General features: G+C 42.8%; 1 protein-coding gene across 2 annotated transcripts in view; it reads left to right on the forward strand.

Moving 5' to 3' along the window:
- SH3PXD2A (SH3 and PX domains 2A) overlaps positions 1 to 7,997 on the forward strand; it is a 261,363-nt gene extending 253,366 nt beyond the window's left edge. For both annotated transcript variants that reach the window (XM_075717611.1, XM_075717612.1), the window contains 4 exons: positions 2,497 to 2,831; positions 3,682 to 3,731; positions 5,851 to 5,970; positions 6,102 to 7,997. In XM_075717611.1, the coding sequence (XP_075573726.1) occupies positions 2,497 to 2,831; positions 3,682 to 3,731; positions 5,851 to 5,970; positions 6,102 to 7,997 (2,401 nt within the window). The remainder of the gene's footprint in view (positions 1 to 2,496; positions 2,832 to 3,681; positions 3,732 to 5,850; positions 5,971 to 6,101) is intronic.
- The last annotated feature ends 7,585 nt before the right edge of the window (positions 7,998 to 15,582 follow it).

A 15,582-nucleotide genomic window follows, 5' to 3' on the forward strand; every position in this document is an offset into this window, starting at 1 on the left:
AGGGGATGTTAGCAAAGGACTTTGAGATTACTAAATTCAGGGACTAAGGTGAAAAATGTAAGCCTATTTGACTTACATAAGTAGCTTTTATTTGTGATGTTGCACAAATAAACTGGCAGTTGCTGGCAACTACTGCTCAGCATTAACTTCAGGTTGAATTTCCTAACTCACAGGAAGAAATAACCAGCAACAGCCTTTCTACTGAGGGGATGTAGACCAGAGTTATTAACTGTCCAGCTATTGCTGCTACTATTCATTGGGAGAAACTATGTGAGATCAGAGGTGTCTGAAGCAGTGGGGTTATATGGGCTGATCCAAATACGTACAGTTGGCAGGAGAACTAACAAGCCAGTATAGAACCTGCTTGTGGCTGCCTTTCTGATCTTAAACATGTTAAGTCTCACACAAACTAAGATGGATGTAAACTGGGGGTTTTTTGCTGATTTTGCACAATCAAGCTCTGTTGAAAGTAACCTTTGGAACTGGAGTGCTCAGTGCATTGGCCAGTGTGGCTTTCTCACACTAAAACTTCTACATCTCCAGATCATGTAAAGTTATAAATGTACTTTAAAAAAAACTTCCCTGATGCACAGGCAGCAGAAAGTATTGGTCAGTAGCTCTGCAAAAGGGCTGCCTACTGCAAAAGGGGATGAAGCCATAGGTCTTCAGGGCTGGAAAATGACACTGAGAGATGCCTTGCCACAATAAGGGGCATGGCACACATTGAGGCCTTGTTTTCTTTCCTTTTTTTGTCTTGGTTTGAGGCTTATCAGAAAAGCCTCAAAGGGAACAGGATTGAATAGATCCAAATTGCATATTGACATAGTATCAATGGCTGGATGCTGTCTATCTGTTGGAAGTCAAATCAAGTCATTACCATTTTGCTACTTCTTGTTAGTCTCCGTGGGGCAAACAAAGCTCAGAGCTGTTGGGATGCTTTCCTTTGACACCAGAATCTTTGGAAAAACTTGTTGCTAAACTCTTTGAGCAGGGGAGATCCCATATCTTTGCCTTCATGTGTGACAGAAGGCGGGTATGTAGGGAAAGCAGCATTTCTAGTGTCCTGGCTGATCTAGATGGGAGAGGGAGGAAAAGGAAAGATTTTTGGACAGAAAGGTCTTTCTGGTCATTGCTAGAAGTACAGCAATTGCATTTGCTTTTGTACAGGAGGAGTAATGAAGAAGTCTAGGGAAGCAAACCTACACTGCATTTTCCTGTTCTCCCCATAAAGTCCTAGTGCCACTCTTCAGTGTCTGGATGTGGTGAATGAGCCCAGGGTGTGCCCTGGTGCAGAAATCTCACCGCAAACCTCAGAATCGAAGTGTTGGCATGACAAAGTTGCGCATCTGCCAGGGAATTATTTTCTGATATTTCACTCCCTCCCCCCTCCACCCCCCCAGCTCCTTCCTCTGCTGTCTAATGAGTGTCCATTTTCATTAAAGGGCCTTAGAGTCCTACTGTTTTAACCTTTGTATTTCCTGAGCACCAGGATTTTAATGGTGCCTGCTTTCCCACTTACAGTTCAAGCGCCTGCTTTGGGTATCTTGAGAGATGAAAGACAGAAGAGTTTCAGTGACTCACTCTGTAGCAAGTTAGGGTTTCGTTAGGGAAAGCAGAGTTCATCCACGTGGTCCTCCCTGGAGTCTGATTGTAATCTGAAATCCCTGCTGAGGTGTTAGGAATGGCAGGAGTTAGAAAAACCATCTTCCCAAAAGCCCAGTTGTGGAAGAATGACTTCAGTTTGAAGTGTAGTATGAGCAGCTCAGGCTGGTGCTCTGGGAACACATACTGGATTCAGGTGTCTGTTCAGATTTCCCAGTTTATTTCTTCAAATAGCCCCTAGGTTGTTCAGGAAAATGAGTCTCCATCAAAACCATTTTTCTTTAGAATGCTAGAGTGCTAGAGGAAGCTGCAGTAGTTTGAGTCCCATATTCTCCATAAGAGAAGCTGATCATATAGGACTGGGAGTTATGGGAGGAGGGGCAGTGTTTGCTATAATTGCAAGGGGGGAGGCTTGCACAAGGGCCTGATAGACTGCCGACGTAGGGGCTCTGTACTGGGCTCTGTACACCCTTATTTTAGCCCTTTTCCATTTTGAGTTGCCACTAGAAAGTATAAAAACTTAAAATATTTTACTCACTAGTTTGCTTTTTTGCTGTATGGGAAAATACTGAGTTTGTGTAGTACTGTCTAAGCGTGGCATAAAACAAACTGGTGAAGCCCTTTACCTTGTGAGTAACTGTATTTCTTATCCAGAGAGAGTAATTCCTTAGGGTGATTAGTGGCTTTTAACAGCAGTCCACAGTTCACTACTAGCTCAGCTGACTTTGAGATGTGTAATCAATAGGTAATAAATGACTAGAGACCACAAAAGCTTATCTGAGAACCACAGATTTTGTTTTATGTTATCATCCATCACTTTTGTCTTAGCTATTATACGTGAAATGTGTGAGAAGGCTGTGCTTGATGGGATGATGTTTCCTTTTGCATCTGCAGATATCTAGGCAAAGAGGGCTGGGCCCCAGCTTCGTATCTGAAGAAGGCTAAAGATGATCTTCCGTCTAGGAAAAAGAACTTAACTGGGCCAGTGGAAATCATAGGAAACATCATGGAGATCAGTAACCTGCTGAACAAGAAATCATCCACCGACAAGGAAACTCAAGCAGAAAACGAGACTGCAGAAACCCATATCACCAAGAAGGAAATCAGTTTGCCCATCCTGTGCAATGACTCTAATGGCAATGCCATGATGACCCCCGACAAGCAGACTTCCAAACTGGCCCAGGGATCCCCAGCCATAGCAAGGATAGCACCCCAAAGAGCTCAAATAAGTAAGGCAGTAAAGTAGTCTGGGTTTCTACTGGCTTGTTTTCTACCTTTCAGGGTTGGCATTGTCTGTCAGCTAAAGATCCATGTGTCCTGGCCTTATAGCTGAGTCCGCACGAGTAGATCTTTGCATTGTCTATAGATCTGCAGGGACTCCAGGACATAGTCCTTCATTAGTGGTGATAAAATTTAACTTCACATTATACAAGGGCTGACTGGTTCTTCTTTATCTTAGCCAGTATGTGTTTACTTTTTTCTTTTTCCCAGAGATTTTTTTCCTTTTGAACACTCTAAAATGTGCCCTCCACCCACAGTAATGCAGATGATGTGATGGTGTGTTAAAGTCAAGGAGACCACCTATGTCTTCTCTTGCATTTGTTCTGCTGTTTTCCTGTGGGCAAGTTGCTACAATGTTTTTACTACTTCATCTGCAAAATGCAGATGCTAATGCTAGTTTGTGCAAGGAATGGCTAGATAGTATGATAGAGAACAGTGTGAGTGTTATTAATTTGGTGGATTATTTTTACTGCTGGGGGGAAAACTAGGTATTAGGCCAATTCTTTGCTGGCCAATCTCCAGTGGAGCTGGTCAGTTCCAGCAGAAAATACAATCTACTACTTTCTGGCAGTGATTTCCTCTAAAATTTGCTGGCTTAGCTGAGATGAATAGCTAAGCTACCTTGGTATTTCTAATATACACTCATAGTTTCCGATCTTGTTTCATAGAGATGCCTTAAATATTGTAAATACTGACTTCTAATATTCTCAAACTGTGTAACAGCAGAGAACTGCTGAAAAATGTGTTTAGCAGTACCTACAAAGTTAAATCAACTCTTCTTTTTCCCTTCCTGCTCAGGTTCTCCAAATCTAAGAACAAGGCCGCCCCCACGAAGAGAATCCAGTCTGGTTTGTATTGGTTTATGGTATATGTTAGCAGTGGGGTAGATGTGCGGGTGCTTAATGAGACTTTCTACAGCTGTACGAGGTGTCGAGGCGTATCTGAGAGATCCTTTATTTGCATGCCTTTTCATTTCATTGTTTAAGTATTGAGCAGACTTCTGGACACCCTAATGTTAATTGGGGATTTCTGTTTTTTGAAATGTTGCGCCAACTAAGCAGGTATTGAACTGAAGGGGGAACATCCTAAAGCTACTATATTCTGTGCATGAGCATTAAAGCCCATTTGGCTGACTCAGAAGATTTAAAGTTCCTCTGGGTGTCTTTAGCCCAGACTGGATCTTTTGACCTTCTCTTGTCTTTAACAACTGGGAATGTCTCCCCTCCTTCCATTACTACCATCTTTGAGATGGGTAAGCTTCACTCTTGTTTATGTTTAAAGTGACTTGGGATCTTATGGAACGTTGTGTGCTACAGGAATGACACCTCCTATGATTGTTTATCCTCAAAGCTAGAATTCTGGAAGTTTGGACCAATTTGAGATTAGGACTGTCATCTTCAAATAGGAACTGCTCAGTAGTGTATTTGCTAATAACTTACTTATAACCAGGCAATACATAGTGTTTAATCTTTGCTGTACCCTTTATGAGCAGTAATTTTTCTGTGTCATCTGAGATGCCTCTTAACATCCTAGATGAATAGCATATTAGTATTTTCTTCCTATATCTCTTTGCATTATTTTCAATTAGACTTTGTTTTGGCAAGACTACTACACTTAATCCCATGCTAAAAATAACAGTGATAATACATGTGAAACCCTGAACATGTCTGCTGTTTCCAATTATCTTCATTTAATCCAAACCATCCTATTATCTGAAGACATTTTATTATGCTGCAGTTCTGCTGTATTTCAGCATTTATAGTGCAGAAACATCCAATTATAACATTGTTAGACACGGTTCCTAAGGTGCAGTGATGCATTCTCTGTGAAATGCCACATGCTGTGCGTGATGAAACATGGATTGTTAGTTACAGCGAGGATATCTTAGAAATGGAGGAGCATGTGAATTATGCACAGTATGCAATTTGCCTTTCTTCCATTAACGGCTTAGGATCATTTTGTGTCTTTGGCTGTCCTGTGTCTGCCTGTAGCAGGTCTGACCTGTGTTCAAGAGATCCTGACATACTGCAGTTCTTGTGTTAGAACCAGAAGCAGTGAAGTGCAGAAGCTGCAAAGCTTCCCCATCATCTAGCCATTCTGTAGATGAGCAATGTGCTAATCTGAAAAGCTTTTGATATTGAAATTCTTGAAAGGACACTCATCCCATTTATCACCTTAAAAATAATTGTAACAAACTCTAAAATGTGACAGCTTAATGTAAAGGCACTTAGCTTATAGAAGAGTCTGGTATGCTGCCAGAATGGCTGTAAAGGGCAGTGCCCTGCTTCTCGTGGAGGTGTGTTGCGACTCAGTAGAGGTTCTGGGTTTCTTTTACAGGGAGGAACTGCAATCTTTTGCTGCTGTAGTAAAGTCCTTCCTTTCTCCTGTCACTTTAGCTGGGCAAAGCTCTTCACAGGGGTCTATGATATTGTCCTTGTTTCTTGCTAAAACAGATGCCCATCTGACTATTTGAGATTGTTTAAAAATAATCCAGCAGCAGATTAAGAAAAATAGTTCACTAGGATTACATTTTAAGGTACTATATTTGATGATAGGCAGAATCTATTACAGGCCTCTTGGAATGCAATTTTCTGCAGTTGTGGCAAGCCATCCAGAACTGAGTCTTTCTGGGCAAAATCTTGGAGTAAATGGGCTGTTGTTACTGTGACTGGAATAGCAGCTCACGCTTTATGGCCCATCAGTAAAATGTTTTACTGTTCAGGTAAAGATTATCGCAGTTTTAATAGCTGGTGAAGGCGGCATGAACAGTGCATATTTTGAAAGGCTTCTCTCTTGTGGCCCATCTCAATACATCAGCTTCCACTCAGGAGAACTGGGAAGTTATCATTAGGAAGTAGCACAGGAAGAAGGAAGAGTTTTACTGAATAAAGGCAAATATTTTTTCATACTTCTGTTCAGCCCACTGCTTCTTTGGTTTAAGTGAACAAAGCTTCCTGTTTTCTGTAGGGTTTTCAGTTGCCCAAACCACCAGAGCCACCCTCTGTGGAAGTGGAATACTACACCATTGCAGAGTTCCAGTCGTGTATCTCTGATGGCATAAGTTTTCGTGGAGGACAGAAAGCAGAGGTGAGCCTTGACAGTGCAGCTGGAAAAATTGTAGTATTTGGCTATTGCAGGGGACTGGATTGAAAGGGGAGGAGTGGAAAGCAACTGGTTGAGATTTTTGTCTAAGTAACATGTTCCTTGTCATCTCCTAGGTTATAGAAAAGAATTCTGGCGGCTGGTGGTACGTGCAGATTGGAGAGAAGGAAGGATGGGCTCCAGCGTCTTACATTGATAAGAGGAAGAAGCCAAATTTAAACAGAAGAACCAGTACTTTAACCCGCCCAAAAGTTCCTCCCCCAGCACCTCCTAGTAAACCAAAAGACTCTGAAGAAGGAACAACTCCTGGAACGGTTTCTTCAGGAGATACCCAGGACTCTCCCCACAAGCTGAAATACGAAGAGCCCGAGTATGATGTGCCTGCCTTTGGCTTTGACTCAGAGTGTGAAGTGAGTGAAAGTCATCGTGACGAGGGCACTCCTGAAAAACGACTGTTTCAGCCCCTCAAGCCCTCTCCCGTGTCATCACTTCAGAAAGCAAAGTTCAAAGTAGGAGAGTCTTCAGAAGATGTTGCTCATGAAGAAGAGACCATTTATGAGAACGAGGGATTCAGGCGTTATGTGGAAGATGCTTTGTCCAGTAGGGAATCTAGTGGAGACTCTGATTCTCAGAAAAGCTCCTCTCTCTCTGTGATCCGAAGGAATTCTCCATGTTCCAGCTCTCCTAAATCAGCACTCGTGAAGCTCAAGACGGACAAAACCATCCAGCCTGATCTTGGAAAATGTCACTATTCCAGGAGCGAGGAGACAAAACCAAGGTCAGCTTCAGATGTTGGCTTACGTAGCATGCCAAGAACAGGCATAAAGAAAGAGCCTGGTCAGAGTCCTTCCATTAGAGCAAAGCCAATCGTTAGGCCCAAACCCTTTCTGAACAAGGCGGACTCTCAGAGCCAAGAAAAGATGGATATCAGCACTTTAAGACGTCAGCTGAGGCCAACTGGGCAACTCAGAGGTGGACTTAAAGGTTCAAGAAGTGAAGAGTCCGAGAGCCCCCCGCACACAGCTTCTGAGAACCAAGACGATCCTGTTAGGAGGAGTTCAGCTGATCTCATTACAGCTCCTTCCCGTGGCATTTTCTGCTCTAGCCATCCAGCCAAAACTGAGCAAGAAAATGACTCGAGGTGCTTCTATGTGACCACTGACTCATACCAAAAGGTACAGGATTCTGAAATTTGCTTCCCAGCAGGAGTAGAAGTAGAAGTGCTGGAAAAGCAAGCCAGTGGATGGTGGTACCTGAAATACGGAGACATGGAAGGCTGGGCTCCTTCCCATTATTTGGCTCTCCCTGATAACCAGCGAGAAACCACATCAGCAGAGACTGATGCCTCATTTGCCAGGAACCGGAAAAATGAAAACAAGTCAAACAGTTTAGAGAAAATAGAGAAGAGGGTTCAGGCTTTGAACACCATCAACCAGAGCAAACGTACAACGCCACCCATCCCAAGCAAACCTCCTGGTGGTTTTTCAAAACCATCAGGGCCAGTCAAAATGAGGAATGGTGTGAGGCAACTTGCTGTCCGGCCGCAGTCAGTGTTTGTGTCTCCACCACCAAAGGACAATAACCTGTCATGCTCCTTGCGCAGAAATGAGTCTTTAACAACTACGGATCATCTTAGGACCGTCCGTCGGAATTCCTCCTTCAGCAACGCATGGTCACAGTCTGGTGACGCAAAGGGAAAGCAGCCTGAGCGGTCTGGTACGGAGGGCTCAGAGACCACCTCCAACCTCCCTACCCAGAGGAATGGGATTCCTGTGTCCACAGTCAAGCCAAAGCCCATTGAGAAATCCCAGTTCATCCACAACAATCTCAAGGACATCTATGTTTCTATTGCAGACTATGAAGGGGATGAGGAGACTGCAGGGTTTCAGGAAGGTGTCTGCATGGAGGTCCTTGAAAGGAACCCAAATGGCTGGTGGTACTGCCAGATCATGAATGGTGTGAAGCCATTCAAAGGCTGGGTGCCCTCAAATTACTTGGAGAAAAAGAACTAATATTGCAACATCTTTAACCTCCCTAATTTATACTGTTCCTGCTGTGTACATGTGGAAAAAACAATTGCTATACAAAAAGACATTTCCCTGTGCTCCAGTTTGTACTAAGGGACAAAGGAGTCTATGCTGAGGACAAACCTGCTGTGTTCTGGAGAGGTTTGTGGGGTTAACATGTTGTAAGCAACCATGAGGAAGATGCAGCATAGCCAAATGCCTTTTTGTGAAGTTGTTAATAATCTTGTATGTGTAACAGGGTATGACATCCCATCTTTCCCGTTATTGATAGGAAACCAAATGTGTGCCTTTTGTGAGAGAGAAATACACATGCATCTACTTGGGGAGTTTTGTGCCAAACTCTGTTTTACAATCTTGGCTCCCTTTCTCCTCATTCTTGTCCATACGTGGAATACCCAAGAGTTTTGGATGCATTTCCACAACTTACAGTAAGAAGAGAATGGAAGTTTCTGAAACACAGAGGAACTCTAATCCTTTGGAGATATTCACCTTTTTTCTTACTGTTCTCAACAGTGGGTTGGTCCAGAGTTGGAGCCTTTTCATCAAGGAGAGATTTGGTCTCTGACTTCAGCTGTGGTGGTGTTACTGCTAACTCACCGGAAAAGGCAATCAGGTGGTGTTGGTTGGGGGCTTTTTGTTTCCTTTCGTTCTGTCTTGTTCTTTGACTTGGGATTTCAGGTGTTCTAGGGCAACAATGCCTACTGGTGCTTGTTAAAACAAACCTACAAACCCCATGCTTAAGCACATTGATTACTTTGTAGGCTCCATATTTAGTTCTGTGCCTGACTCCTACCAGGCGACCCAGGTTGATTCTGTTCCCAGAGTGGGGTTTCTCAAAACTTGTCATAATATCAAAATTTACAAAAGTCCCTTAAGACACTAAAGACAAAGCTGTCAAATGTGTTACTTCTGTGTTTGCGATCTGGTCCGAATCCAAGCGTGCTGACTGCTGGCAGGGCCCACCAAGGTATTAGAAATAGCCGTAACCTTCTGCAACATCAGTGTTTACAAGGGGGGGGGGGGGGGGGGGAAGCCATCAAACTCAGTCTGCACATCCTTAATTTGTATATTTTTGGAGAATTGTTTTTGTGTTTTGTTTTTGTATTTTCTGTGCATTCTGAGTTTACTTTATTTTTTTTGTCTTGTGTTACCAGAAGAGACTTAAAACTGAAGTAGGAGCCAAATATGTGTTTCTGTTCCCACTTGAATCCAAAAAGTACATTTGTACTGGAAAGTGTGCCTGGGCTTCTCAGGCTCAGAGATTTAATATCAAAGCAATTAGGTCTACAATGCATCTAACCAGGAGGCTGCCTCTTCTAGTTCCATTTCTGTTTGCATTTCTTAACTCATGCTTTGAAACGTGGCACACAGTGGGGGTAGTGTGGTGGGAAATGGAAGCAGCATCCATTGGAAAAGGCTAGGAATATGGAGTTATTCGTGATGTAGCCAACTCTTGTACTGTAAACATCATTGGCTAAATCCCTACTGTACTTGAGAAAGTTATGCTTTTTTTTTTTTCTTAAAAAGGCCTTGTTAATCACTTAAGATCAATATCTAGTTCCTTTAAATAATAGGCAGCATTGTAAATCTGTTTTAAGGGGGAGGGGGCAGACCATTTCACTACTGGTTTACACAAAACGATACATGCCCTTTTTTCCACCAGAGTTTCATACCAGTTTGGCTTGGAAGGTAAAGGTTATAAAGACTTTAAAATAGCTGGGATCAAGGGACTGAGTAAAATAACACAACAATATCGTGTGTTACTGGGGATGTTTCTCTGCCAAAAAAAAATTACACAATTTATACGTTGTTCTTGTCTTTATTTTTTTTATTTCTTTTTTTTTTGGTGGTTTGGGTTTTTTATTGATTTCCATGGTAATATTGAGAGAGTTGCCTACAGCTAACCTGACTGATGTCCTTTTGGTAGCTGAAACAACATCCAGGTGCCACAACTGGCTACGAACAGCGCTGTGGTTTGAGCAGCTCTCTGCATCCAGCTGGGGAGGGAGGCTGTTTGGTTGGGATCCCTTTAAATTGTGGTGGTGGGAGAAGGAGGTGTATTTGCACAACAGCTCGTATCACAGTGTGCAGGGTCCTCTTTGTACCTTAACGTCTTACCGTATCATATATATGTATATATCCAGTTAGCTACATCTTACTGGATGTGTATCTGAGGCATTGTGGCCCTGTCTCTCATACTTCTCCCTATTTTTAGTTGTACTAATATGGTAGCAGCCATAAAAGACTGCTGGAGCTGTTGTGAGATTATAATAGAAGTATTATATTCTTCTGCTGGACAGTATTAAATAGAGCAATACATAGAGTTATCTGCTAGATTGCAGTACTAATAGTAGTGACTTAGTGACTCGTATTAATGTTGTTATGATTTATTTTAACAATAATGATGCGGAAGTGGTTCATTATTTTGAATTAATGCACTTTAACAATAAAAGAAACCAAAATGGAAGCCAATGCAGAGAACTAAGTGCATTATTTAAAGGTGCAGTATATAATTATCATTTTCTTGAAGCACATATTTATTAAGAATTAACTTATTATTTAAAATATTCTAAAGTTTTGTTTAAAGACATTCCCACTAGGTCATCTCTTTGGGGGGATGTAAAAGCACAGCTCCCAGATCTTCTGCATTGAGCCACTGAATTCTCTGAGTACGGTGTGGTGTGATGTGAGCCCCTACCCACAGAGAGGAAAGCAGCACACAGATGGGAGAGCCCAGACTACTATGAATATTCACACTGGCATCCAGCAAAGCCGAGCCCAGAGCACCTCTGAACTGCAGGACTTCTTGCAGGGTTTGGGGTGGCAAAGCCATTTTTGGCAGACGGTTGTGGTGCCTGGCTGCCACGTGCCTTGCACAAGGCTGGTCACCGGTGGATACGGGCTCACCGTGAGGCTCATGTTAGTGTGAGGGCTTCAGGATCTGCCGGTGAAACACAGGCCAGCTCTGTCACAGATGTCAGTCTGTCCCACAGCTCCCTTTCTACCTTGCTGGCTTGCTTCTCCGGCTCTGGCTTTTGCAGGGAGGCAGTTTGCCAAGCTCCAGGTGGTGCAGGGGATGACACAGAGTGAGGGTGCCTGCAGTACTGCCAAGGTTTTCTCAAGCAGCCGCCCAGTGTGCCATGGCTCAGTTGCTCCTTTATCCCATCTCAAAGGCTTCATGGCCCAGGGAAGAGGGGCCAGAGGCTGCAGATGGGCTGCAAAGCCACCCTCGTGGCCTCCCTCCTCCCTCTGTCCCCACCTGCACCAGCAAAAAGGATGGGGCACAAATGACCTACTTGATGCTAAAAATGAACGTGGGCTGCTGCCTGGCATGCCGGCCTTCCCGCCTGGTGGGAAAGCTTCGGTTTGGGCTTCCCTTTATCTGGTGGCTGTTTTGACTGCTTGTGTTTAAAAGGGCACTTTTAAAGCAAATACCCCCCAATGCAGTTCCCCCCCCCCCCCCATCTTACCATTGTCACAGAATTTCTCACTGATCTCTTTTTTGATTCTTGCAAACTGAGAGATATCAGGAAAATAATTTTTTTTCCATCAGCGAGCAGCTAGTTTTGGTCAGCTCCACTGATAACCAAAATAGCAAGCCCTTTCCACTGTTAGTTGTGAAACAGAGTGAAAGGCCTTAAGCTAAATCAGAAAAGCTGACTGCAGGGCAGGAAAACCTGGCAGGGTGCCTCGGAGGACAGTGTAGTGCTAGAAGTGTTTTAGCTCTTTTCTAAAACGTTAATGTCGCCTTAAGCTTTATTAATAAATTTGTCAGAACTGACACTGGATCAAGAGCAATATTTAAATGTAATGTACACCTCAGTGAACACTCAATGCAGAAATCAATAGTACTGTTTAAATTTCTCTTTTTCTGGTTTATTCTTGAACCAGATTGTTAAGAGGAAGAGCTCTGCAGGGCTTGGGCAAAGCCATTTGCAGCTGAAGGGGGCCCTCCTCCGGGGGGAGAGGCAGCTGCTGTCACCGCATTGGTCTCACCCGCTGTCCGTGCTTTCCAAAAAGTCTTGAATTTGGACCAGCAGAAAATCCAAACTCCAATGCCAGAGAACAAAATTTAAGAATGTGAAAATTGTGTCTTGCTGTATACTGCAACTTTAATAATAATGAGCACTTCTGAGTTCGTTATTGAGGTTTATATAATGCCTGAAAAGTTTAGTTGCTGGTTTCCCTTGTCTCCCCTTTTAAAATACTTTCTCATAACAGCAAGAATAATACGTTTTTCTTAGCAGCCCTTCCTCGTGGGAGGCAATTCCTGTTAATTGTTTTAGCGCTCTCACCTTGCAGTGGGTGGGTGTAGTCATACATACCAGTCCTTTGCAAGCCAAACTTTTCAAGATAAAAGATATGATGGGCAGGTGCTGGGATACTTAACTGATGTGTCGACAGGAAGCTTTTAAATCAATGTGTACAATAATAGCAAATACACAATAATGAAGGATTGAAATTGGCTCACGGTTAGGCACTTAAAAATGGAATTTCATGTCTGCACAGGTATAGCTAAAAAATGGATTTGGCCCTTGTGGATACACACCCCAAAGACTCCTTCCGTTATGATGCTATAAAGTTTGACGAAGGCATTATATAATTGTTTTCATCACTTTCAGATCTTAATGAATCGTATTTTATTGTAATATATATTCATTGCTTTCCTCAGTTAAAAAGAAAGTTACTGCTTTTATCTTATATGAAAAACAAGGGAATTTGATAAAGCATTCATTATTTTCATATTACTAGTATTAACAGAATAGAACTAGTACTATTTAATTTTAGATCTTCATAGCTAGCTTGTCAATAACTCATATTTTCCTGTGTTGTAGCCTACTAATTTTTTCTAATTTTTCCCAAATTCTCTGCATTCTTGAGAAAAAACAAATCCAATGAGTGGATAAGTGCAATATTCATAGAATAAACAGGCCCCTCATCCAGGACTTGAAGTGGAACGTGCAGTGTGAAATGTTTCCAATTCTCTATTCATGCACTCTTAGGGGAAGGGGAAATGCAGGGGAGGGGGCAGCTGGGTGAAAACAGGACCCTTTGGTAGGTAGGGACTGATAGGTGGGGTAGTTTGGGGTGGGAATGGCTGCTTTGCATTAAAAAACCATCACCTGTTACTGAAAGTATAAGGATTATGCAGCATGTTGCAAGGGTTATGTATAGAATGTGCTTTAACATCCTTATCAATACAGGACTTCTGAGCTATGCTTGAAACACTCTCTATGTCATCCATGCATGATACTGTCTTCTGGTATGTCTCTGCTGGTTACGTCCTCTGTTATGCTTCAGAATCGATGAAAACTTCAGAAGAGAAAATACTTCTGCTGGTGCAGTCCCAAGTTTTGATACTGTATTGTTGCTTGTATTTATTGCAAGAGCTATGGGAATATTTTTACAGGTCCTCATTTCTTTTTCTTTCCTTATTGTTAACCTAAGAAAAAAAGTCCCCATGTTGTCTGGGTTAGTTCTCACTGCAGAATTTCACAGCTGATTTGGGTATTGATCTCATATTTCTTGGCTTGCAAAGGCTGATCTCTCAGGTCCAAAATAAAGTTGGGCAGAAACTTTGCTCTTCAAAAGAGGGTTTGTCTTAAATTCTATTTGAATGGAAGGAGAACTTCCATCTGTCCAAAATAATGTGACTTTCCAGGTAGCAGCAAAATCTACTACCTTTGAAAAACTGGACTCTTTTTGTAAGATGCAAGAGAAATGTGAAAGCCAGAGCATTTGATTGTCTGAGCTCGGGGAAGTACATCTCCTGTGGCTCTAGTTCATGTCCCTGGGGAGGGAGTGTACCTCAGCTTTCTGCTTAACTTTTGTCCTGCTGTTCTTAAGTTTGTCAAAAAGCCTTAATATTACCAGAGACCTTGGCATTCAAACAGAAAACCTGAATTCTGCAGCTGTACTGAAATAGTATCAATTACATGATTTTGGAAAACCTCTAATACTTTACAAATGAATCTGGTTTTGAGGAGCCAACTTAATTCTTTCACATGCTCTTGTCTAAACTGCCAAGAAGTCTGTGAGCATCAGTAGATTTACACTGACAGAAGACCCGCAGTGGAGCAAAGCATCTCGCGGGCTCTCAGCATGGACCGTTCTCAGCAAAAGCAAGCACCGTGCACTCAGTTCCTACACCTCCCAAGGGTGCGCAGGACCGCTGAGCCTCAGTGCTGCCATGCCATGATCCACTTCCCTGCAGGTCTTGCAGCTTTTTAAAACCAGCTGGAGCTTTGCTGCTATTTGCTGGTGGCTTCCCATCACCGGCAGCTCCTTCTCTGGCAACTTCAGATGTTATTTAGCTACGTAGCGAAGTGCTGTGTATAAATGCCGTGTTTAATAGCTGCCAACAGTACCAATATGATGGTCTGAGAGCAAGTGTTTGTGTAGGTTATTGTTTTTCATTTGCTTTTAGTTGCTTGGTAGAAGCAGGGACCACCAATGCAGTGATGCATGGGGAATGTGTCTGCACACTTGAACTGTTTGATGGCCTCTGCTAGCTCTGCCCACTGCATGTATTTCTCTTTCTGTCCCTCTGTGCTGCTCAGTAGTCACGTCTGTTGTGTGTGTGTCTGTAACTTTCAAATAAAGTACTGTATGTAGGGCCGGATCCAGAAGCCCCCACAGTCAGTTGACTTTGGGTTGGGATGTAGGTTGCTGTTGCTGCTTTTCCTCCTCCATCTTAGACCCAACTCGGAGCAAAGCACAGATGCCTGTAAAAAGTCACCCATAATTCTACTTTGGGGTGTCAAGTTTTGTGGGGTGTGCATGCATTGCCAAGGGTGGAGTGAGGGGATCTTTCTTTTCTTGGGTGCCTTCACATCAGGGCTAGGGCTCCACAGCGATTCCTGGAGCGAAAGCTGTGCCGCACTGCTTGCGGACCTGACTGGACTAGGCAGAACAAATTAGTTTCTCCTATTTTATAATGTCAGGGCTGGGCTGGTCCCATCAACAACGTTCTTCATTTGTTCTTGCATCAAGGTAGTGTTGATTCTAGTTGGAGAGTGCAATTTTTTTTGTGTGTTTGGTTTTTTTAATAAATAAATTTGGTTTAAAGCTTCACACTGGCGTTTTACAGACCTGTTCTTGTCAGCATGAGCCACTACTGTCCTGAGTTGAGACTCCTGTTTGTTACTGAATCAAAATAATGGGAATTATGTTGATAATTTGAAAAGAAATGGGGTAACTATATTGGCAGGGGAGGTATAGATAAAATATGATGAAAAAGAAGTTTCTAATAAGGCCGTAAATTATTGGGTCTGACACTGCAGGTGCTTTCTCTGTATAGATGGTTTTAATACATCACTGCTCTGTGTTAGAATTTTTCATTACTGAGCAAAGTTGAGTTTCACACTCCATGATATACTATGACAATCTGTATCCTGAAGCCAATGATCCACCAAAGACAGACAAACATGGGTTAAGTGTTTGCTGTAGTTGAGGTGGTTTGTGTGTCTGGGAGTTTGCATACACTGAGGTTCAGCTGATAGAGTGGGCAAGAGCTGCTGTTCCAGGTCTGCCTGTGTTGGCCCTCTGTGAAACAACCCTGTGCTAGTGG

This window comes from Pelecanus crispus, chromosome 10 (genome assembly GCF_030463565.1).
Source record: "Pelecanus crispus isolate bPelCri1 chromosome 10, bPelCri1.pri, whole genome shotgun sequence".
Taxonomy (NCBI): Eukaryota; Metazoa; Chordata; class Aves; order Pelecaniformes; family Pelecanidae; genus Pelecanus; species Pelecanus crispus.